This window comes from Macrotis lagotis, chromosome 2 (assembly GCF_037893015.1).
Source record: "Macrotis lagotis isolate mMagLag1 chromosome 2, bilby.v1.9.chrom.fasta, whole genome shotgun sequence".
Classification (NCBI taxonomy): domain Eukaryota; kingdom Metazoa; phylum Chordata; class Mammalia; order Peramelemorphia; family Peramelidae; genus Macrotis; species Macrotis lagotis.
In genome coordinates, this window is record NC_133659.1 from 319129432 (window position 1) to 319155746 (window position 26315).

At 35.9% G+C, this 26315-nt stretch overlaps 1 protein-coding gene across 6 annotated transcripts in view; it reads left to right on the forward strand.

The window, feature by feature from the left end:
- Nucleotides 1-26315, forward strand: part of ANO4 (anoctamin 4) — a 413892-nt gene that overhangs the window by 243136 nt on the left and 144441 nt on the right. For 5 of the 6 annotated variants that reach the window (XM_074226672.1, XM_074226673.1, XM_074226677.1 and 2 more), the window contains 3 exons: nucleotides 1102-1206; nucleotides 13078-13214; nucleotides 16736-16894. In XM_074226672.1, the coding sequence (XP_074082773.1) occupies nucleotides 1102-1206; nucleotides 13078-13214; nucleotides 16736-16894 (401 nt within the window). The remainder of the gene's footprint in view (nucleotides 1-1101; nucleotides 1207-13077; nucleotides 13215-16735; nucleotides 16895-26315) is intronic. The other variant, XM_074226675.1, reaches the window with a different exon arrangement.

The window sequence follows — 26315 nt, forward strand, 5'->3', positions numbered from 1 at the left end:
TTGTGTCTTGGCTTGTAACAATTTACAGAATAAAGCCTTTTAGTGACTTGGATGCTGAATTATATTGAAATGACTGTTCATGCCACAACATAATGATCAGACTTCTGGTTGACCTTAGAGAACAGAATTAATAGCAGAGTCTAGAAATATTAATAAAATAACTTAAGTATCATAGATTTAAAACTAGAAAAATGGCAGTATCCTCATAATTTTACAGATCATGAAACTGAGACATAGAGGAGTTAATTGTCTTACTCAAGGTCACCCAACTAATAAGAATCTGAAGTAGGATTTGAATTCAGGCTTTGTTGAATCTGCATCTGGTACCCTAACTTTTACAAGGTTACCCAATGAACATGACGGTGCAGACTTGTCAGTCAAAGAGTGATGTGGACTTTTCAGAAGTTCTTAATGTTATTCTGTCTCCAAGCTAAATAAGTATAAGGAAGAATTATCTAAAAATCACAACTGGACTACCTCAGGAGGAAGTGGGTTTTTTTCTCACTAGAGTATTTCCAGTAGGATTGGATCACTTAGAATGTTATAAAAAAGATGCTTTTGAAAGTATAAATGAGACTAGATAACTTTAGAGATCTTTTCTATCTCTGAAGTCCTATGATTCATACAACTTCAGTTGATTTTTGTTTTCATTTTATGATTATTGAATTACTAACTAAAAACAAAGTTGCTCTTTAGTAATTAAGTGCTGATCGCCTTTTCAGCACTACTAATCATGGATCGCCTTAAAAATACCTTGAGTGTGCTCCAACCTGCTATATTCACTGCCACAGGAAATTACCAAGCTCGGTAATAATTGAGTTCATAAAGTGAGTGGCCTAGGGATTAAATCATAGCTGCATTTTTCAGTATAGAAAGACAGTTTGCCACTTAGCCTCAATGAGAATAAATGTCCTGTCAAATTAAAAAGGGAAGAAAAGAAAGTCACCTCTTAGAAATGGCCCTTGGCATTGAAAACCAGCTCACTTACCCATTTTTTTTTTAATTTTGAAAATTGATGCTGCTTCTCCTTGGAGTCCAAATGCTCTCCTGGGTTCTCCGCAGAACAACTGCAAACTCCATGCGTATTTTTCATTTTTTTAGAAGGCCGGGTGGATTTACAAGGTTACCCAATGGATATGCCAATGCAGACTGACGGCCCAAAGAGTGACGTGGACTTTTCAGAAATTCTTAATGCAATACAAGAAAGTAAGTTTTGCTCACATTTTAAATTGATTACTAAAGCACATCTCAGAGCAAAATGTTGAAATGGACTGATGAATATGAAAATAAAGATAGGGTGCTTGAATAGGTGGTGGCCAGACCTCCCTAAAGAAAGAATCAAAAAGATAATCTCATTGTAACAAAAAAGTAGTCAGTGGAAATGCATATTTTACTTGTGAAATTGAATGATTTCTAAGTAATTCACATGTCTGAATTTTCTTTAAAGTTGATTGAAAAATCTTTTACAGAGCCAACAGCCCCTTGAGTGGATTCCAGATATCTGAGCAGTGGAATAGCTAGGATATATTCCATCTGAAGGGTGAACTCCTTGAGTTTTTTTTTTTTTTTTGGTTTGTTTTGTTTTGGTGGGAGGGAATCACTACCTGTGATGTCTTTGATATAGAGAATCCCAGTGTGGATATTCTTTCTACTACTGTGGAATGGCGCGTGTTCTGCGCTTTTTCATCTTAAAAATGTACTGCGAATCCTGAGAAATTATCAAACCTCTTGCCCAGGATTACACAATCCTCATGGGACAGAGGCACTTGCATCCAGGTCCTCTTGATTCCAATAATAGCTATTGAATAATAATGATAATAATAAACATTTTTAGATAGTACCTCCTATGTGCCAAGGACTTAGTCATTCAGCAAACACTAACCAAATACTAAAGTGAACTTTGCTAAGTTCTTGGAGAAGTAGGGAAAGAGATCAGATCAGCGATTTTATTGTTGTTGAGAGCTCCTAACACAAGTCAGCAACTTATCTACAATTTACAGGCTTAGAGAATTAGAAAAATCATTAAGTTTATAGAACTTAAAGTCTATTGAAGGAAGAGAAATGATCAGCCAATCAATTAGACTTTATTCAATATTTCCTGTATTAGGTTTCCTGGCCAAAAACTGGGGTGTCAGAAAGAGTAAATGAAACCATTCCTACTCACCAGGAGTTAACATTCATATATGAAGAAGAAAGTGATAAGAAGTAGGATTATAGTGTCATAAATTCAGAGTTAAGGACCTTTAAAGCTATCTGGGTCATCCAGGTTGGCAGATCCATAGCAATGGAATGGCTCTTTCTGCTGCATCCTGTTGCCTATTATTGTAATGAGGAATTAAATTAGGTTTCTGATAAAAGAATAAAAGGCGATACAATTGGTAAATTTTAGTGGCAATGATACTGCATTTGATGACTATGTTAATTTTATTTTAGAGCATTTAACAAGTATTTATTGATGGCATGCCATTTGTCCTCAGAATGTCCCCTTGTAGCTTAGGAGGTACATCTTATTTCCATTTTATAGATAGAATGACTAAGTCTCAGAAAGAATTTTAACCAAGGTGATCCCTAAAATCATGATGAAGTCAGGACTAGAATATTAGTTTTCTGTCTCCTCCCCCATGAAATCCTATCACATAGAACTTTTAATGACATACTGGTTTTTTTGTTTTTGTTTTTTTTAGTTTTTGCAAGGCAATAGGTTCAAGTGGCTTGCCCAAGGTCACACAACTAGGTAATTATTAAGTGTCTGAGGCTAGATTTGAACTCAGGTCCTCCTGACTCCAGGGCTGGTGCACTATCCACTGCGCTACCTAGCTGCCCCTAATGGCATACTGTTGAACAAAATTAATCTTGTAATACATAGGATGAGTTCTCAGAAGAAGGCAAGGAATATTTCCATCAAATTATAACTATTCCTCATTATTCCATTTAGATAGTCCTATTGAATTGAATTGATTCCTATGAGAGAAACTGAATTTACCCCAAAAGATAATCCATCTTGAATTAATAGCAATTTGAAGAAAAATAGCTTCTTTGTGGGGATTTAAAAAAGATAATTTGATTTCCTGGATCAATTTGAAGGATGATGGATGACCTATTGGTAATTTGACCATTGTTCATGTTTCTTACGTGCTCCATCAAAAATAAAAGTTAGGTTCATTTTCTGCTCCTTAAGAGCATAAATGTAAAACTTGGTAGAGGCAGGAGGAAGCTTCAGTTAATTATGGGCATTATGCATTTTACACCAATTAATCATATTTGTAGGCATCATTTTTCTAAGTTATTTTGATAGGAGAAAGGTTGAGGCACATCTGTGTTTCTCCACTGTGGGGTTTATAGGTGAAAACATGAAGTTCTTATGGAGGAGAGGATTGTTTTTTATTGTTTGCTTTTGAGTTTGGGTTTTTTTAAATTATGTTTTAACAGTTAATCAGGTATGAGTTTGTGAATGTTAAAAAGGGAGTGAGTTGGGGGGAGGAGAGAGAGAGGGGGAGGGGAGAGAGACACACACACAGAGACACATAGGTCAACTAGACTTATGATTTCATCTGAATTTGAGCTCAGGTTTCCTTTTTCCCCCTGTGCCACCCTAATGCTAAGTGTTTAATATATAATATTAAATAATTATAGAGAGGAGAAGCAGACTGACACAGTGGTTAAAATGTTGGCCTTGAATTTTTAAAAGCCTGGTAGACAAAGATATATACTTTCTTAAAAGTTAGTGTAAAATACCAAGCCTGGTTTTCTATGGCGAAAAGAGAGAATTAAAAATATATGAACACAGTTACTAGATCATCATGCATCAAGAGTGTGACTTGGAAGACATGTCAATACAATTTTAGCTTACCTTAGTTGGCACAGGAATAACTAGATGGTTAAGTGGTTGGGGTGATGCCCCCAGAGTCAGGAAGATCTGAGTTCAAATCCAGTCTCAGATACTTACTAGCTGTGTGACCCTGGGCAAGTCACTTAACCATGTTTGCCATCATTTTCTCATCTGCCAAATAATTGTGATGAGGAAATAACAAACTATTGAAATATCTTTGCCAAGAAAACCCCAAATGGGGTCAATGAAGAGTAGGGCAATACTGAAAATGACTGAACACAACAGACATATGATACCTGGGCAGAGTAGGACCAATCTCTGATAGTACAATTAGGAAAGACCTTTGCAAGCTAAAGTACATCCACTGGTCATAATTCTCAAATCACTGCCACAAAAGGATTAGGTAGAGGAACTTGGAATGCATAATGGAGTAAAAAAGTCTCGGGGTAGTAAAACTCAGTTAACGTTTTCAGAGTCTTGCATGTAGCAAATGCTTAAGTCATTTTCTAGGTGACATAGTAGATGGTCATTGAATTTGAAATTCAGAAAATGTCAATTCAAATTCCACCTAAGGCATTTACTGCATGTCTGATCCTAGGCAAATCACTTAACCTCTGTCTACCTCAGTTTCTCCCATAAAATGGGGGTGATAATAACATCTACCAAATGGGTTGTCAAATAAGATAATATCTAAAGTGTTTTATAAAATATTAAGCACTATGTAAATACTAGTTATTACTATTATTACCTTCATTGAATGACTGTATGAACTGTGATATCCTATGAAAGTCATGCAATAGTATTGTGCAATAAGAAATGAAGAAAAAGATGGTTACAAAGAGGAAAGGCTTGGATGAACTACGGACTGATGCAAAGTGAAGAGTAATTTATACAGAAGAGAACTCTAATCATTGAAATGGTTAACTATTATTCCAAAAGACTGCCCAAGAAGAACATTGCCCATCCAGTGATGGAACGATAATGGACTAACATGCAAAAATAAGAAATGAGTTTCTGGATGTGGCCAGTGTGAAAATATGCTTTACTTGGCTGTGCTAGGTATGACAGGTTTTCTTTCCTTCCTTTTTTCCTTCCTTTCTTCTTTCCTCAATCTTTCCCTCCTTCTTTCCTTCCTTCCTTTTCTTTTTTTTAGATTTTTTTTTTTTTGCATGGCAAATGGGGTTATGTGGCTTGCCCAAGGCCACACAGTGAGGTAATTATTAAGTGTCTGAGGTCATATTTGAACTCAGGTCCTCCTGACTCTAGGGCCAGTGCTCTATCCACTGCGCCACCTAGCTGCCCCCTTTTCCTCTTTCTCTGATTTCCTTCCTTCCTTTTTCTTTTCAGTGGCGAGAAGAAGAAAAATAAAAATGCTTGTTAATTTTTTATAGTCTTTAGATCTGTTTGAATTGGGCTCTGGAGACACATCAAGAGGAAGAATTAGAAGCAGCAAGAAGATGACAAAAAGAGGCAGATTTTGGCTCAATATATGGAAATTGTTAATGACTTAGGGCCATCTCTGAGGTAGTGAGTTTTCTCACTACATGTAGGTCTTCATACAAGTTGGATAGTTCTATTTCAGGTATGGTCTATGGAAGAAATTTCTACTCATGAATAGGTTAAAGGGAATAATCTATTCAGATGCCAACCTATGGTTGTTTCTCTGGTCTTAGAAGAATTAATGAGTTATCTAGACGGTGAGATGAATGAGATACTGCATTTCAGACCAAGAAGAATGGACTTCCAATCCCAAATCAGACTTTTTGTTTTAGTTTGGTATTTTTTGCAAGGCAGATGAGGCTAAGTGGCTTACCCAAGGCCACACAGCTAGGTAATTATTAAATGTCTGAGATCAGATTTGAACCCAGGTACTCCTGACTCTAGGGCCGGTGCTTTATCCACTGCACCACCTAGCTGCCCCCCAAATCAGACTTTTATTAGCTGTTTGACCCTGGAAAAGTTACTTAACTACTCTGTGCCTCAGTTTCCTCAAAGGTAAAACCCCCAGGTGGGGCATTGGACTAGATGACCTGCAAGGTCACCTTTCAGCTCAAAATAATATCCTATGAAATAGGATCTCATAAGCACAACTAAATCAAACTAAATGGAAATACATATATACATATGTATGTATGTACAGAAATGTATGTGTGCATATTCACAAGTGTATGCCACACAAATGTATGTATTCATGGAAATCTATGTGTGCACATGCATATTGCTCATTTACATTTGTGAACACCTATAATGTCTGTAATATATATGTAAAGTAGTTTGATTATGTTCCTTATTATTTGCAGCAACCTAGAGATCTGTGCAATACTAAGAATAGAAATTTGGTAGATGAAACATTTCCAAGCTTAATATACACTTGCTCCCCTCAGGATTTAATTACCTTGGCCAGATCACCAAGGTTACCGTTGTGTATTCCAGGTCATAGTCTCTAATCAGCATCATACACATTCTTCCATGCTGAAGTAGGGAAAGACAGGCAATTCATTGAAATTATCTTAAAAGAATTGGATTATATTCAAGAAATGTATGACTTTTATGCAAAGCAAAAGAAAAATTAATATCTCTGGAGGGTTTTAAATAAATTTCCCTGACTAAATGAACATGCCAATGTATTAGATCACCCCCCCAAAAAAAATCGTGGCCTCATGTTATGGTGTCATTAATTTGGGTTCTATATTTCTTATTCTTGGTTTGTATTTTCACAAAGACAAATTTTCTCCCTTTCTCGAAGGAGATATTGCCTACCGTTAACCATTGAGTTGTTCATTAACCGTTTGGTGTACTTACTAGTCACACTCTACTGGATCAGGAAAAGAATGGCCATTTACTCATGGCAGAGCTCATGTCTCACTCGTTTTGAAGGAGAGTTAGGGATTTCATTCAGTTACATAAGAATTTGATAAATGCCAACTGTGTGCCAGTCATTATGCTGGGTATTGAAAATATGACAATAAAGAAGGAAAAAATATTGCCTCTCACCGAGCTTCCTTCTTACTTCCTTACTTACATATACAAAGAAAAATGTGTACAAAATATACACATGTAAATAATCATGCATATGCCCTATGTTTATATAGGAATGTAGACATTCATTCATGTCTAGAAAAACTTGTGGACACACATATGTATATTAGGTAAAGAAGCTTCATGATACCCCTTGTGTTGATAACAAGATAACCCAGAGATTTTCTCAATTCTCAGAAGAGAAATATAACAATATTCATAGGTTTAAAAATCCAGAGCTAGAAAGGACCTTAAAGGTTCTCATTGTATTTGTGATGGATCTAAAGCTTTCAGGGAAGTGAAGTTACTTGTCGAAGGTCTTTTTTGTTTAAAAAATACTCCAATCCAGGTTTTCCTTAGTCTAAGGCTTGTCTTCGATCCATTGGACCACTATCTATTCCCTTGATGATGCTATCAGTGAATTGACAATCAAATCATAAATACAGAGATTGAGCTGGAAGGTGCCTTAGAACCTTCTAGTTCAAGCCTTACATTTTGTAATGAGGGAAACTGAGGCCCAATGGGTTGAAGCAACTTGCCTAAATATGGTCCAAGTTGTCAAGTTCCTGCCACTTATTGAGATATTATAACTGACAGATCTAGGATTCCAGCCCAGGTCCCCTGACTATATAAACACTCATTCCTTTGCCTCCTCTCTGATTCCAAAGTCAACATCATGCCGGTTCCAGCCTTTCTTTTCTAATTTTTGTTTAGTGTCTCTTATTCTCTGAGTAAGGTAAATGAGGAAACTGAAGTACAAAAAGGTGAAAAGCCTTGCCATGGGTCACACAACTCAGAGTCTGAGGGCAGATTGGACTCTAGGTCTTCTGACTTCAAACCTAATACTTTAACCATTAATCATTCTATTAATCAATTAATTATTCAGTTAATTTGACTGATATAGCCAGATGCAAGCTATCTAGACATAAAATGGGCTATCTTGAAAAAGAGAGAGTTCAATCCTCCTTGCAGGTTTTCACTGAGAGGCAAAATGATCACCTGTTGTGTCTGGAAGAGTGGAGATTCCTTTCTTATTTGAGTTGGTCTAGATAAAGGGATGTGTTGAAAATGTTTAACAATGGGGTGGCTAGGTGGCACAGTGGATAAAGCACCAGCCCTGGAGTCAGGAGGACCTGGGTTCAAATCCGATCTCAGACACTTAATAATTACCTAGCTGTGTGGCCTTGGGCAAGCCACTTAACCCCATTTGCCTTGCCAAAAAAAAAACCTAAAAAGAAATGTTTAACAACCAATTCCCTTGGGGGGGGATGTAAGCCAAAAACTCTTAAATTTAATCTTATTATTAATATAATATATATCAAACCCCAAATTACGGTGTTTGCTTATTTCTGAGGTATAAATATGATCACATTGAAATTTTAATAACTCTAAATAGATGGTAGGTATTGACTCCAGTACACTTCTGTCCAGATGGCTGCCTCAGTCTGTTCCAATACTGAAATTCTATAATTTTGTGATCAGGAATACCTGATCCAACTGGTCTGGTCTGTCTCCCACTTTCGATTCCTCCCCAACAGAACTTTAAAAAAGAAAAATATACCTATGTTTCAGTGTGACAAAAAACAAGTGTGCTGGGACACATGGTGTTTAGGTGCCAAAGTGTATCATTTTTTTCTATTTCTATTGTCATTCTAAAGTGAGTCCTAAGAGAAATGAAGTTTCTTCCCCATTTAAATAATCTCAGAACAGAAAGCTCTTGATCACATTATAACTATTTTTTTTTTGCTTTTGCATGGCAATGAGTTAAGTAACTTGCCCAAGGTCACACAGCTGATTAATTATTAAGTGTCTGAGGTTGGATTTGAACTCAGGTTCTCCTGACTGCAGGGCTGGTACTCTATCCACTGCACCACTTAGCTGCCCCCAAAGTATAACTATTAAACCTTGTTTCCTTAAGAGAAGGAGAAATTATTAAGAGATACAGTATTGTCAAGAAAGCGCACTACAGCTTTACTCCTCCTCCCTATTTCCTCCTTCTCTTCATAATACTTCCTCTCCTTTCCCTCATCATTATCTTTCTAGTAATTCTAATATATATATATATATATATGTATATATACATATGTATATATACATATATATATGTATATATACATATAGCATCTTAAATTTAGCAACATGCTATGTGTTATCTTACCTGATCCTCTTAATAACATTGGGAGATGGGTGTTTTACACCCATTTTATGGATGAGAAAAGACAGGATGGCTAATCCAGAACCGGTGCCTAGCAAGTCTTGCCAACTCTACATCCAGTACTCTATCCATTGAACTGACCAGATGCCATATTCCAGTAGAAATTTGAATATTCATGTCTGGCGATGCCAGGCTTACAACTTGGAAGATAAAGTTCTAGAAGAAATGAATCTCCATAAATTGTAATTTAGGGATATTGTAATTTCCAAGAATCACAGGGGCTTAGAATTGGAGGTGACTCAGGGGACATTAAGTGTACCCAATACTTCATGAAGTATCTCTTAACAAGCTTTGCTTAAATTATAAAGAATCTACCCATAATGTTCAAATTATCTATTTGTTCCTGATCTATTCTAATCAGTCAGATACATCATAACTTGACTTTAACCTAGTGATGTCATTTTGGTCCTCTTTGAAAACAAAGAATAACAATCTACCAACCTACAAATGAGGAAACCAGCCACTTCTGACGCAGCCCATCCATAATTCTAGTTAATAAGGAATTCTCCCTTGTAATGACTGAAACCTTTTAACCATTTCTCCCAACTAAGTATCTGAAGAAAGCAGAATGTTCCTCCTGAATATTTCTTTTATAGGCTGAACATCCTGGTAATTTCAGCTGATCGCCATATATCCTGAAAATTCTTTGATATTTTTAATGTCCTTTGGGTATTCTAACTTATTAGAATGTTCCCTAAAACTCGACTGAAAAAAAAAAAAACCTTGTGATTGGCAGCTCCCCATCAGAAGCACAATGGATGTGACTACTATGGAAAACTTGAGGGTCTTCTTTCTGCAGAAGGGTCCTCAAGCCTTTGTCACCCATCTTCCATTGGTTCACATGTTCTTCAAAGTCAAGTTGAATAGACAGTATGACAGCTATTGAAATTTTTGGAAAGTTGTCAGTCAACAACAGTGTTATAAAGTCACATATCCACTAGAAAAGACCTCCATGAGCATTTCAATGACAATCCCTTGATAATGATATTCTGATACTTACAGTGGGGCATGACGGAGAAGTGGAGGACCTTTGTTTCATTTCCCTTTCAAATCTGATGGCTCTGCATTGAAAGCAAAATTGCAACTTCATGGTTCATGGGTCTTAGCTGAGTAAGGCTCAGAATATACAGTCTTCTGCAGAGTTGTAGAAGTCATCATTTTGGGAAGATTAAGAGGACCTGACAATCTCTCCAGTGCAGAAAGATGAGGAGCAGTCTTGCTTCTCCTTCTGCTCTGTCAGAATATTTTTATTTATTTGATCATTTCTGAAACAAGCATCTCATTTTGGGTGATGCTCTAGACTTCCTTTTTTTCTGTTTCAAATTTATATGTAAATTTATCATTTGTTTCCATTTAGTTTCTAGTAAGTATTAATTGAACTCTTCTGATGTTTCTTGAGAAAGAGGAAGGAATGAAGAAGGGAAAGAAGGAAGAGAAGAAAAGGTGGAAAAACAAACACACTTATTAACCACTTTATGCTAGGAACTATGCAATGTGAAGAAAATATACTTAAGTGAGATTTCTCAGAAAGAATTTACATTTTAATTTGTTACTGTTTAGTCATGTCTGATTCTCTGTGACCCCATTTGGGATTTTTTTAATGGAGTTGATTTTTTTAATCAATTCAATTTAGAGATGAGTAAACTGAGGTAAACAGGGTTAAGTGACTTGCCCAGAGTCATACAGCTTATGTCTGAAGTTAAAAATGAGTCTTCTTGAATTCAAGCTGTTTACTATCCACTGTACCACCTATCTGCCCCTTAATTTTAATAGAGGAAGACAAACCGTAAAGGAAAGAGGTAGGCAGGAAGGAGTGTTTTTGATCTGGGAAGTCACATGCATGGTCAGTGGCAATTGAAATGTATTTATTTGTATTTTTTCACTTTACATTTGTGTTGTATGTATTTATATGTGTCGCTCTTGTTTGATAATTTCCTTAGAAGTAGGTATTGTATTATCCTTTGCATTGATATCCCCATTATAGGACTTGAAATATTAATATTATTGATTGAGAACTCATGGGCAAGTGCATAAAGGATATACTTAAAAAATAAATGGGATAGGAGGAATCCAATGGCTCTTAGTATTTCAATGGATCAGTGAATTCATCTATTTGGATGTTTTTTCCAACATGATAATAGCAATCCCTCCATATCTATTCTCATGCAATTCTGCACATCATCCCATAAATTAGCCACATGTGGCATCATTAAAAACAATTTAAAAAATAATGAAATGAACTTTAACTATTCCTTTTTCATATACATAAGGTCTCTTTTTATAGGAGGTGATCTTTGCTTCCAGGTCTCTATAAAAGGGTAGCTCCTTGCTTAAGATCTTCAAGGAGAGGTCTGATGACTACTTATAAAGGGGATTTGCCACCAAATTGAGCTTGTTGTTTCCTCCTTTAAGATCCCATGAGTCTCAAAGTTCTTAGAGCCACCTATAGATTATCAGTGGAACCAACAGATCTTTCAAGTTATAGTGGAACAATGCTTGACTCTGTCATAGCCATTTCTTATTCTTTTCTGTAAATTGAATACATTATGTATGTACAGGAATTACATATTCGTGATTGAGCAGAAACACAGGGAGATAAAATTTTGGTGCTTCTTCCCCCTTTTTAAGACAAAAAAAACTGAACCCCTATTTTGACCAATAGAACCCTTGGACAATTCATATGTACATTTTTTAGAAATTTTGTTCTGTCCTTAAAATGAAGTCTTCTTTTTGTTATATGTCTTGATTTCCCTTGCAGTCTGATGAAGCCTATGGATTCCTCAGAATAGTATTTTTAAATAATTAAAGGAAATACTCAATCTTAGTTAAAGGTTAGTGAAAATAAAGATGTCTTTTTCTCTCATATTCAAATTTACAGATCTACTTGAGGGTCTATAGATCCAAGATTAGTCAAGAACCCCTGATTGAAAAGCAATTTGGCCAAAGGGAATGCTTACTTGTCAGTGTAGGTCAATGGTATCAACAGAAACAGGGGCACTAAATCCTTCATAAGCATCCTTGAAGGCAAATGTTGACTTAGAAAAACATGTTAACATCTATGTTTTATTATGGTTTTTATTTATTTTGTTTAAATATTTCCCAATTTCAGTTAAATCTGGTTTGGTCACAATGGGAGAATTTTGGCCTCTGGGTTTTTGCCCTTGTGTTTGACATCTCTGGTCTAGGGAAGCCCAGATGAAGCAAATGATGTGTTGGAGTCCAGATTTAGTGATATTGTTCTTCCTACTTTTTGTCACATCTTCACTGTTGAATGACCAAATTTCATTGCATTGTCTTTCTGATAAAATGATTCCTGTTTTCCCTACCTCCTAGCTTCGATGAAGCACCAACTACGGCCAAAGCAGTATGCTATAATCTGAACAGTCAGAGGCAATAAATGAGATAATTCTTGCACTCAAAAAGCTTAACTTTACTAGGGGAGGTAGTATGTTCAGAGATAAATAATTATTAAATATGTAAAAAATAAATATAAGTTGATTAGCTGGGGAGAGGAGATGACTTTCCAGCTGCTGAAAGAATCAGGAAAGGTCTTTGAAAGGGCTGAGTTTAAAAAGGCTGTCAGAAATCCAAGAGGTAAAAGTGGGAGGGGATGGCATTTTAGTTTTGAGAGACAACCTATGCAAGCAGAAGGAAGTGGGAGAGGGAATGCCCCATTTGGGAAAGGTTAAATTGGCCTTTTTGATTGGAACTTTGAGTCAACGAAGGGGAGCACTATATAATCAGTCTGGGAAAGTAGACCAAAGTCAGTTACAGAAAGGGTTCAAGTGCTAAAACAGAGGAATTCATATTTTTCCTCGAGGTAATAGGGAACCACTGAAAGTGTCTCTGTTTTATTTAAGAATATTTCTGAAAATTTTCCTGGATATAGAAGGATGAGATTCTTCGTAACCCTCATATTCATAATTGATGGAGAAATTTTTAAAATTGTCTTTATAAAGTCTATTGATTTTTTTAAATGGATGCCTGAATTGATTTCTCTTCCTTTTTCTTTCAGTGGCCAAGGATGTCAACATTTTTTTTGATGAATTAGAAGCTGTCAATAGTCCTTGCAAAGATGATGATTCCCTCCTTCACCCGGGTAACTTGACCAGTACTTCCGATGATGCGAGTAGATTGGAAGCTATGGGAGAGGTAAGGCAGTGCAGACATAAAATATAATTCTAGCTGTCAAACCCAGCAGTACATGCTTCCTTTTGAACCCTTAGCGAAAGGAGAAAATATATTTTTCTGGTCTTTAGTACATGTTGTGCCTATATTGATCAATTAGAATTTCTTGGATAAATGTTGAATTCATTAGACAGTAGAGTAAGTTTTATTTGTGAATGTGTTTAATTTTAATTGACTCTTTTTCCTTCCTTTTTTAAATCTTAGTCATTTCCATATATATATATATGTGTGTGTGTGTGTGTGTGTGTGTCTGTATACACACACACACACACACACCTCCCCCTTCCCTCACCACCACTGAAACCACCATTATTATGATTATAGTATTATAGTTAAGTGAGACTGACAAAGTGCTTGCGACTGAAAGTCATGCTACCTTCTGCACCTATCAGCCACCGCCAGTACAAAGAGGACGCATGCATTCTTCATAATCCTTGTTCTCTGGAACAAAGTTTATTTAGAGTAATGAGACTAAGTTTATTTGCTTTCATAAGGAGGTTTTTGTAACCATCTTGGTATAGCCATTTTCTTCTCTTGGTTCTGTCATCTTTGCAAATCTTCCCATACCTCTTTGAATTATTGACAACAATAATAATATTTATTATTTATTAGTGAAATAATTTTCCTTTATCTTCATATAGCACAACGGGTCCAGCCATTCTCTATTACATGAATATTCACTTTTTTCCAGTTTTATGTTTCTACTACCTCTAAGAGTGCAATATGACTATTTTCTTAATTTACATAGGGATCTTTCTTTTTGCCACTGGTCTCCTTGAGGTATTTGCCTAATAAATTCCATCAATGTAACATATTCCTGAGCCATATCCTTGTGTAATTCCAAATTATTTTCCAGAAGGGCCATGAATGAATGAATACAACTCCATCAAGCTTATTAGTGTCTTTTATTTTAAAAATTATTTGCTTACTTTTTCTCCATAATATGATCATGCAAACATTTGGTGACTACTTTTCAAAGTATAACTGAATGGCCCCCTTCCCAGACAACCCCTGATTCAGTTATGGAGAGGCAGTATAGTATAGTGAAAAGAGAACTGGATGTAGTGTCAAAGAACTCAGCTTCATATTCTTGATTTGGTGGTCAATTAATTAACCCATGAACAAACATTTTTAAACGCCTGCTTTGTGCCAGAAACTCTAATTGCTAGGACCACCACAACAAAAATTAAACAGTTCCCTGTCCTCAAGGAACTTATATTCTAAATGGGGAGACTTAATAATTACATGATCTAGTAAGTTTAAATTTCACTTTTTAATTGCATAATGTTAACCCAGTCACTTTGGTTCTGGACTTCTAAATTACCAAATGAAGAGAGTGGACTAAGGATGTTTCCAATTCTCACTTCTATAACATAATGGAGAGAACCTTTCAGTTGGAAATATAATCAGTTAGTCCCCTTCCTACAATCCCACAAAATCTAATTTACATGAAGAAAATGTCTTTTAAATGTGTATTTGTTGGCTGATCGTTTGATTGGTTTTTTGGTCGTCATCTCTACCACAATAGAAGTTGTGAAAGTCTTCCACTTCCTTAATACAATCCCACATCACTAAGAATTATGCTTTGCATATTTTCTTGTTGTCATTGTTGTCAGTCATGTTTGACTCTTAATGACCCTATCCGGGATTTTCTTGGCAAAGATGATAGAATAGTCAGATGAGGAAAAGTCAATCTAGCAATATAGATCAATACTTTCTCCACAATTTCCAATCTTAAGGGACTATAAAAAGACTATATAGTCAGATGTTTTGCCTAACATCACACTATCATCACATGTCAAAGCCCAGAGCTAACCAGAATTTCTGGACTTTGAGACTGGTTCTTTATCCAACAAACTATGCCTCCTTGAATACAGATAGTGCTTAATATATGTTTCCTTAGAAAAGAACATATGAACTTTTAATAGATTATTCTGTATCCATTATCTAAAATAATAGTGAACATTTTTTGATTGGTTGAAAAAATTTTTTAAAGAAATCACTAAAAATAAATGCTAAAATAACTCCCTCATGAATAACTTTTAGAGAATGTGGTGTTCTCTGCTTCCAACTGCTAAATCCTGTGCTCCTTAGCCAGACATGCCAGAGATGGAGTAGGAATAATAATAATATTATTATTAATAATAATAATAATAATAATGACACTGTGCCTACCCTTTGCCAAGAACTAGGGTAACCACTTTCCAATTATTATTCATTTGATCCTCACCACAACTTTGGGAGGTAAGTATTTTTATTACCCCATTTTATAGATGAAGGACTTGAGGCAAACAAGTGACTTGCCCTGACTGAGCTCAGATTTGAATGCAAGTCTTTCTGACTTCAAACTCAGATCTCTCCACAGCACCACCTTGCTACACAATCCATCATCCTCTTATAGAATAACTGATGCAAAGGGAAGTAAGCAGAACCAGGAGAATAACAATATAGTAAATGGAAACAACTCTAGAAACAGCCAAATACTGATTGATTGTAATGATCTTTCTGAGACAAGAGATCATAAAATACATCTCCTTCCAGAGATGAGAGAGAATCCATTTTGGAGATTTTGCCTTCAAGGTTTCACCCTCCTTTCATTAGCTACATGAAGCCTTCCTCGATTCACCCAAATGGAAGCCATCTCTCCCCTGACTGGGTCACAGCATCTTGGGCTTCTCCTTTGTACTTGCTATATTCTGATTTCAGTTATAAAGAGGTGGGGGGGGGGCTTTGGGTATGAAATGTCCCCAGTTCAGTCACTCTGTTGTTTGCCTTTGTGTTCCAGTTACTCTATTATTTGCCTTTGTGTCACTGTTTTTCTTTGTTATATTAATAAGTTTAATGGATGAGGGTAGGAACACTACTGTCAGGAAATGACTGTAGTATGAAAACAAAAGACAGTGGTAAAAGCTTTTTTTTTAAAAAAAAAAACTCTATCTGGGAAATTTAATTGTAGCCTGCCAGATTTTCAGTATTTCTCCCTTTAGAGTTTTATCACTGAGGTGTTCAATGGCAACGAACTTCAGAAGCCAGAACAAAAGTATACTGCCCTTTCCAAGTTGTAACACATATGCAGAGGATATAAATGCATATATGTATATATATGTCCCTATATGCCTGTTCATGTGTGTTTATAACTATATCGACATGTATGTATTCATGTATGAATTAGGAGCAAAGCCTTCATTAAGTGCCCATGGTGAGCCAAGCACTTTGCCAAGCTGCAGGGATATAGATGGGAAAGACATAATGGTCTGGGCTGTTCAGGAGCTGACATTCTAATTGTGGAAGGCCACACATATAGGAGAGCTCAGCTGAAGGGTGGACTGCAAGTCCTACCTTAGAGTATTTGATGTGTATATGTGTGTTGTATGATTTATTTCTTTTTATTTCTTTACTTTACCTCAGAATAATTTCTCACAAATACTGAGTCTCAGTCCCTCTGACTGATTAAATGAATTCCTTTTTTTTTCCATTTTATACAGGTAGCACCAGAAAAAAACAGATCCAATGGACTTTATTTTAGAGATGGAAAATGTAGGATCGATTACATCCTTGTGTACAGGAAAACCAACCCACAGACTGAAAAGAGGGAGGTGTTTGAAAGAAATATAAGAGCAGAAGGCTTGCAAATGGAGAAGGAGGTAAGGTTTTGGATGAAAAGATGTAAGATGTACATATCCAGAGAAATGATAAAATTTTTAAATGAAAAACAGGCACTCTCCTTCTTTGTTAACTGCCTCATTTGGCTATACTTTACCAGTCTAGAGCACTCAAAAGCATGGCACAGTGCAACCATTGCTGTGTGTGGGCTAAAAGAACCTGGCCTCAAATCCTGGCTTCTCCTACTTACAACCTACATAATCTTGGGTGAGTCTCTGGGCATCTATTTCCTCATCATTTCAATGGAAAGTTTGAACCAGATGACCTCTGAGACCACCTTCAGCCCTAGATGGATGAACCATGAAATACATTCTGATAATGTGGCATTGTCTATGGAACCCACTTCTGTCCTCTTTTTCATGACAGCATCAATGAGTGAAAATGGGCTGCTCCAATTCCATGGATCTTGGACCAGGTGGCATCACATATTTATTCCAGGCTTGATCTCTATTATTTGCACAAGAAGGAAAGGAATTAGTTTCAGGCTTTAAAAGAACTCTTCTCAACTTCCCATGGTGTTGTTCCTCCATCTATGGATTCAAGTACACGATTATAACTAGGGTGAGATTACTGGAGTTTTAGGTGCTAATTGGAGAATGGATCAAACTTCCTTCTAGAGTTACATCAGTTTTGTTATATCAGTTATAACAGCTTGCATTTTTAAGGATATTTGCATACATTTGTATCTCAATATAATTAGTTTCCTTTGTAATCCTAAGTATTGTATTTTATCTTTTTCAAAATGCCATTCTGAGAAAGAATCTTTAGGTTTTACTGGAAGTCTGTGATAAGAGGACAGTTAAGAACCCTTAGTCTAAAGCCTGTCTTTTCAGCTGGGTCCCCTCTGAACCTTATCCAAGCTGCTTTCTAATGGCTTCTTAACTTGCCCAGACAAGAATGCCACCCCTTAGATTCTATTGTGATCTCATCCATTGCAGAAGTCATCTCCCCTGACCAGCATTCTTTTCTACCTGCTCCCCCTTACATAGATTGAGAACTGTTGGTAGTACCATGGGAAGGCATCCTGAACCTCTGGTTCATGGGCAACATGAGGACGCATCAGTGAATTTGCAACCAGAGAACTTGGGTTTGAATCACCTTGATCAGATTCTGTCTCTATATCCTTGAGTGATCTTTAGTTTCCTCATTCATCAAGTTGTACTAGCAGCCTCTAAAGCATGTTCCAACTCTAAATCTGTAATCAAAGACTCTTATTGCATGACTGTCCTCTTTGCCAGTTCTTCCTCATGAAATCTTCTCAAGGCACAAGATTATAAACTTAAAGCTCTTGGGTTTTTTTTTTCTTTTAATAAGATTAGCTGCTTCAGTGGTTTTCATCTTTGTCCTATAAATGGATGTATTCAACCAAAAACTACAAACAGGATCTAGGGATCTTTTGAACGAATGGGGATTTTTGGCCAGGTTGGAGAAAGTAGAGTTATCCAGGATGTTCTCCCTGACATGGACACGATCATTTTTTGACTGATGTAGGCTTCAAGAAATTCTTTGCTAACCCCCTCCTTGTAACTTTTACTTTTGGGTTTTTGAAATCATTCCTGCTCTTCTTGGCTAACATAGATATTATTTATGTTTGTGCTTCACACTCTTTTTTTTCGTCTTCTCCTCCCTCTTCTATTTTTTGGAGTTCCCACACTGAGGAACAAAAACAACAACAAAAAATCTAACTCATCTCACTCTTGGAAATGACTAATCATTTCCTCCCTCTGTTCCTTTCTGAACCAAAAGATCATGGTTTCTGTTTAAATGAAATTTGCCTTTTCTAGATCCACAAAAGGTTTGTATTCTGGGAACAAGAAGGTAGCTGGATGTTGAATATTTCATTATGCAACTGCATTTTTCAGACAATGGGGCTCCCTGGAGGTTTCATAAGCTTTATTTTGCAACTTGCCAGGTAAAACTGAAGGAATCTTATGCTTTCTGAGAAAACAGTGCTGTTAAAAATGTGACAGACCAAGAGTCACATCTCAGGATCGTACTGCAAATATTTTTTTCTTTTGTAAGAAGCGGTATTAATTTTTGACCTTTTCTTTTTTAAATTTTGAATTCATATTATTTCTCCCTCCCACCTTCCCCCCACACTTTTCCTTGAGAAGAAAAACAATAAATCAATTATACATGTGAAATAACTCAAAACATTTTCATATTAGAAAAGATATATATATATATAATATACAAAATGTGTATGCATAAATATAGTGAAAAATTATCCTTCACATTGCACTCAGTTCTCTCTCTGGAGGTGGGTATCATTTTTTTAAATTATGGATCCTTTGGAATTGTCTTATATCATTGTATTGATCAGAGTTGTCAGTCAATTCACAGTCAATCATCATCACAACCCAGCTGTTGCTGTATACAGTGATCTCCAGGTTCTTCTCATTTCACTTTGCATCAGTTGACAGGTCTTGTCATATGTTTCTAAAACCACCCCCTCATCATTTTGTATAGTAGAATAGTAGAGCAATCATATGCTCCAACTTGTTCAGTCATTCTCCAATTGAGGAGCATGCCCTTATTTTCTCACTGCCACCACAAAAAAAGATCTACTATAATTATTTCTTGTGTATTTAATTTCTTTTCCTTTTTCTTTGATTTCTTTTTGGAATAGACCTAGATTATAGAGTATATGAATCGTTTTAGAACCTTTTGGGTGTTCTCTGGAATGGTAGGACCAATTCACAACTCTACAAACAGCTTATTAGTGTACTTATTTTCTCTCATCCCTTTAAGGATTTGTCATTTCTAATAGGTGTGAGATGTTACCTCAGAATTATTTTATTTTGCATTTCTCTAATCAGTAGTGAGTTAGAGCATTTTAATGACTTTCAGTAACTTTGATTTCCTCCTCTCCTCTGAAAGCTGCCTGTTCATATCCTTTGACATTTTACCAGTTGGAATAAGGTGCTTAATTTTTTTTTTAGGGTTTTTAGGGGGTTTTTTGCAAGGCAAATGAGGTTAAGTGACTTGCCCAAGGCCACACAACTAGGTAATTATTAAGTGTCTGAGGCCAGATTTGAACTCAGGTCCTCCTGACTCCAGGGCTGTTGCTCTATCCACTGTGCCACCTAGCCACCCCTAAGGCACTTAATTTTTGAAGTTGAACTTGGTTCCTTTTGTATTTGAGAAATGAGTCCTTTATCAGAGAAACTTACTGTAAAAAAAAAAGTTTTGATATTATTTCACTTTTCAGGGTACCTTTTGACCAAATGTAGTTTCCTTGATTATCTCTTTTAAATAGGTTTTTATTAGTTCTTGCTCTGAGATAATGATTGCCTAATAATATGCTTCAGCTGAAACATAATAGATTCTGCTCCCAACTCATTATTTTAACTCTGTGTGTGTCTTTCTGCTTCACGTGTGTCTCTTGTAAACAGCATGTGGTTGGATTCGGGCTTCTAATCAATTCTGCTCTAAGCATTTTTTAGTGGATTAGCTTATCCCATTCACATTCAATTATGATTACTGTGAATTTCCCTCCCACTATAAAAGTTCTTTCTTGCGCATCTCCCTTATGTGGGACAACTTTCCACATTCTACCTCTCCCCCTTCTCCCACTACATTCTTCTTTATCACCCTTTCATTTTGGAGGGTGGATGGGGAGAATCATTCCAACATTGTCCTCTGGCTAAGTAGACTACTTTTAATTGTTCTAAAAATGATAAAGTTCTTAGATGTTGCATATATCATCTTCCTATAAATAAATGTATAGTTTGTTGAGTTCCTTATGATTACTCTTTTATCATTACCTTTTAATGCTTCCATTGAATCTTCTGTTTGACTATCAGACTTTCTATTTAGCTCTGGATTTCATATCAAAAATGATTGAAATTCCTCCGTTTCACTAAATACCCATTTTTTTCCTGTAGGATTATATTCAGTTTTGCTTATAGGTTATTCTTGATTGTATCTCCTTTGTCTTCTGGAATATCATATTCCAAGCCCTCCACTCCTTTAACATGAAAGCTACAAAATATAGTGTGATCCTGACTGTGATGCCATGATATTTCAATTGTTCCTTTCTTGCTGTTTGCAATATTTCTTCATTGATCTGGGAGCTCTATAGTTTGACTAGAACATTCCTGAGAATTTTCATTTACTTTCTCTCTCAGGAAATAATCACTGGATTCTTTTAATTTCTACTTTCCCTTCTGGTTTCAGAATTTCAGAGAAGTTTTCCTTGATAATTTCTTGAAATATTTTGTCTAGATTTTTTTTAAGCTTGGCTTTCAAGTAGTCCAGTGATTCTCCAATAAATCTCTTGATCTATTTTCCAGGTTAGTTGTTTTTCTGATGAGATATTTCACATTTTCTTCTAATTTTTCATTCTTTTGAGTGTTTTGTTTTTTGATATCTCATGGAATCATTAGCTTCCACTTGACCAATTCTAAATGTTAATGAATTTTTTAATGAGTGTTTTGTACCTCCTTTTCCATTTGACCAATTCTATTTTTCAGGATTTCTTTTCCTCAGAGAATTTTTTATGCCTCTTTTACCATTAGGCCAATTCTGGTTTTTTTAAGGTGTTTTTTTCTCCAGTATTTTTTGTGTCTCTTTTACAGAGATGTTAATTCTTTTCATAATTTTCTTGCATCATTCTTTTCTCAATTTTTCTTCTAATACTCCTATTTCTTTAGTTCTTTTGGAAATTATTATTATGCTTGGGTCCAATTAGCATTTTTCTCTCAGACTTTACTTTTAGCTGTTTTCACATTATTTATTCCTTGAAATTCTTATGTCTTCTTCTTCCCTGCCAACACAGTAGATTTTTTACCACCAAGTTATTTTTTGTTGTTATTAATTCATTTTTCCAGCATATTTCTTGACTGACTGTTCTGTTAAATTGGGTTCTGCTCACCTTGGGGTGGTGAGGCACTGTCCCAAACTGCAAACTTTTTCTTGCTGCTATTTTCAGAATTAATTCTGGGAGTCTGTGAGCAGTCCGTGCTTCCAAGGTGGTATGATTCCAGGAGAGGTGTAGTCATTGCTGTTCTAGTCTGAGCTTGAGTCTTTTCCCAGGAAGGACTCCTGCACTCCTGTAGCCACAAGTACTATCAGTTCTCTGAGTCGTAGAACTATAGCCCAGAACTGTGTATCAATAATAGAGGTGCCAATCATCACCAGTTGCACCCAGTGCCAGCAAAGAATCCCTTGTAATCTCTTTCTGACCGGTTATCTGATCCCTTAACAGTCTCTGGCTGAGAGCTTCTAAAGTGCTACTGCTATTATGACTGTTGTTGCCGCCACTTGCCCAGTCATATCCAAGGTACGCCACTGATGCTCCTGCTGTACTCCCAGACAACCCTGTCTCCTGATATTATCAATCTCTCCTGTTTACTTCCTAAGTTGTCTAAGGCTGGAAAAATCTCTCACTCTGTCTTTTTTTTGGCTCTCTCACTCCAAAATTTGTTTTGAGGTATTATTTAAAAGTTGCTTGGAGGGGAAGGTTGGAAGAATTAAGTGTGTCATAACATTCATCTCTGCTTCAGAATTAGATATGCTGAGGGAAAAGCAATTATACATATCACATTTTAAGTGTAATCTCAAATATTAACATTTCTCTATCACTTTCTTAAGTCTAAACAATCAATAAAACATTAAATCACATGCTAGGGATAGTGAGTAGAAAACCTGTTCTGAAGACAGAAGGACCTGACTTCAAATCTGGTCTCAGACATTTACTAGCTTTATGACCCTGGGCAAATCTCTTAATACTGATCGCCTCTCATTCAGGGCTATTTCCACTAATCCTGCTTCCTATCTAGTTTCTGGCCTCAAATGGCTCTGGAGGAGAAAGTCAGGTTGGTGACTTAGCACAGCACCCCTCACTCAAAACCAATTCATGTGCTTGTCACAGCATCATATGGTCTTTTCCAAGAATGAAGGGTAAATATCATCAAATCACACCCTGATTTGTAGTAGTTTAAGATTTCCAAGGTGCAAATGCATATACTGAAAAGCTAGCAGTGAGTCTCATTAATGTTTTGACCCATCTCCATCACATCCCCGTATCGATCCCTTCAAAGAATTTACAAATTCTATAGGATGTTGCCTGCAAGTAAGGAAACCAATATGAGATCCAAGTATCTCAAATTTAGAGTTGGAAGGGTCATCCATGCCATGTTTCTTAGGTCAACAACAATGCCAGTAATAAATACTATGCAACCTTATTTCATTATTATTAAAGGAACAAGGCATTAAACATTTATTAAGTGACTCCTGTATGCAAGAACCTGGGAATGCAAATACAAAGCCTGAAACAATCCCTGTTCTCAAAGAGTTTCCATTCTAATAAGGGAGACAAAAATAGACATATTACAAATATCTACAGAATGAACATAAAAAATTAAAATTAGGTAAGTACCAGTAATCAAGAAGATAAGAAAAGGACTGAAGGTAGAAGGGGATACTTGAATTGCATCTTGAATGAAGAGAAGGTTTCTGTGAGACAGAAGTGAGGATAATGACAGTTAATGCTGAGTCCTGGCAACAGAAGGTTGTGGGCAGGGTCACTAACCAATCATTAAATCAATGGACAAGCATTTAACTGTCACTTAACTCATAGCTAAAGCTATAAAGGATTCTAAAACAAACTGTACTCTCCAGAATTTACACTTAATTATTAATACCTGTAAATTCTTCACACGATGATATTCCAACAACTTTTTCATCTATTTTATTGCACTAGAGGGTAAAGCATCGAGAGGATGAGAACTGCTACCTTGTTGTACCTCCTAATCACTTGCAATCCAGCAAACCTGTCTTTAGCATCTACTGTGTGCAAGCCAGAAGGAAGACCCATCCTTGGATCTTGGATTCAGATCCAATCTTTGTTCATACATATGCATTCCTTCACTCTTGAGAAATCACTTAGCCTCTAAGTGATTCAGGCATCCCTCTAGGATGAAAAGTTACAGATGAGTTGCCAGTCTGTGTTATGGGAGGGAATTTTCACACCAGGAGTTCCCTCCATAAAGGAACCCAAAGTTATTCAAAACCCTGAAGGAGGGTAAGGATTAAAAAGACCATAGCCTTTGCCTTTGAGGAAATTACATTTTATTGATAAGGGATAAATAAGGACAAGTATAGGGTATACATGTAGTGTTTTAGATGGGAAGAATCATTAAGTACTACTGAGGTAAACAAGAAGGGAGGCTAGATGAGGAGGGGAGCCTTGTGTGAGAGATGGGTTTTAAGTTGAGTCTTGTGGGAATCAAGGGATTCTTTGTTAGATTTTTGAGCTAGAAATCAAGCAAAGGAAAACATCACAAAGCCGTTTACCTCCGTAAGAGTTTTCAGTCTCTCCAAGTGTAAGGACCCCTTTTTAACTACCATGCATTTCACAAGCGCACACCTCCATCTCATTCTTGATCCATATAAACAAATAAAGGTATCGACGAGAGTCAACACTACACCGCTATTAATATGCATTGATTTTGAAAACATAGAATGATAGAAACCTACTAAAATGTCACTTAGTCAACATATTATAAAAATGAGGAAGAAATTACCTCTCAGATCCTTGAATAAGGCAAAGTGTTCCTGACCAAACAAGATATAGAGAAGTTCACAGAAGGCAAAATGGCCAATTTTGATTGCATTAAATTAATGAGGTTTTGTGCAAGTAAAATTAGTGTAGGTAAGGAATTCAATAGCACTTTTAAATAAATGAATTTATTGTCTATTAATTGCTGTAACATATATATATATATATATATATATATTAAGGAAAAGGCAAAAAATAGTGTCATGTTACTTATTTAGACTGAATCATTTAATGAAATGACTAGCTTGGATATGAGTTTATAGGTCTCTTGCATTTCCTCTAGGAGACTACAAGTAGAAAAATTTTCTTCTCCTCCCAGAGGATTTGTCTTGGTGTTTATCACAACCAAAGATAGCATCTGTGACACAGGGGAAAAAACACTGGTTCTTCAGTTAGAGAACAAGGTGTAAGTCTCTAATGCTTCTTGTCTGTGTAACCCAGGGTGATTTATTCCTCCTCCCCTATATCCTCAGTTTCCTGTTTTGTAAAATAAAGGGGTTAGAGTAGCAGGGTTCTGAAGCCTTTTCTAGTTCTAGATCCATGATACTTTAACGTCCTTATACTTCAGTTTCCTTATCTGTAAATTGAGGGAGTTGGGACTGGATGGCTTTTGAGGTCATATGAGATTCCATGTTCCCATGCTAAAAAGTAGCATTATAGATAAAAGAATAATAGCAGCCCCAAAGAATGATTTGGATTCAGATCTTACCTGTGTGACCTTGGAAAAGTCACATCCTCTGTGGACCTCAGGATCCTCATCAAGGGGATTAGATTAGATATCATTTCTAATTCTAAATTTTTGAGCCTATGGTACTGTGTTATAATTTAAGAACTTTTAAGATTCTAAAGGATCTTGGATTTAGTCACAGGCTCACAATTGCTTCTTTAAAATTTAAAATGCATTTGGTCTCAATGACATTACAAACATTTCTAACATGACCACAGTGAGCTGACTTCATTGTTAGTGTGAAATGCCAAAGCATTGAAAAATTAGGTTTTTCTCTGCATTTAACATTAAATCACCGAGATTCTTCATGGTGTGTTATAGATACCAACCTTAATTTTTCATTAATATGATAATGACATTTAAAGTCTCTGCATCATTCTCAAGATTAATGGAGGTGCACAGACTTATTTTGTAGCCATTTTATTTTATTAATAAGAAACCAAGTCTAATTTACTTTTGTTTCAAAATAATGATGTACTCCCCTCTCTGGAGGCAAGGACTGAGTCTTTTAACTAGATTCATATCGTCCCTTAACCAAATGATCCTGTAATGTAAAAAAATTTGATGCTAGCTGATGGCTGACATCTGACAACTGAACCCAGAGATAAATGCATTATTTTTTCATCTGGATTGTCTTCGAGACCATCCAAAAGCTTCCCTTCTACATATTAGAGTGTTAGCCTTTTATTGACAAGGTCTGTCTAGTTTCATCTTTGTATGTATGTTAATCTCTTTGTATAATTATAGTAGGCATCTTGCTGAAGCAACTCCCAGAGCCTTGTACATAGTTTTTCCTTAATAAAGACTAATTGAATTAAAATTATAAAATACTTGGTCCTTTTTTAAAATTTTTAAACAATGACAATGATGTTATATTTCCCACTTTCCAATTTGTTGGTTGAAATATCTTTATGTTTTATGGCTTTAACTTTCCCATTAGAACCCAAGGGTCTAACTTTGCCCCTCTTCTCTCTTTATACAACAATCTTAATGATTAATTATTGATCTCCCTTAATTTATTAATTCTAATTAATTAAATTGATTAATTTTAGTTATTAATCTCTCTTAATAAAATAGAATCATGAATGTATCTGAAAGGAAAAAAAAAGAG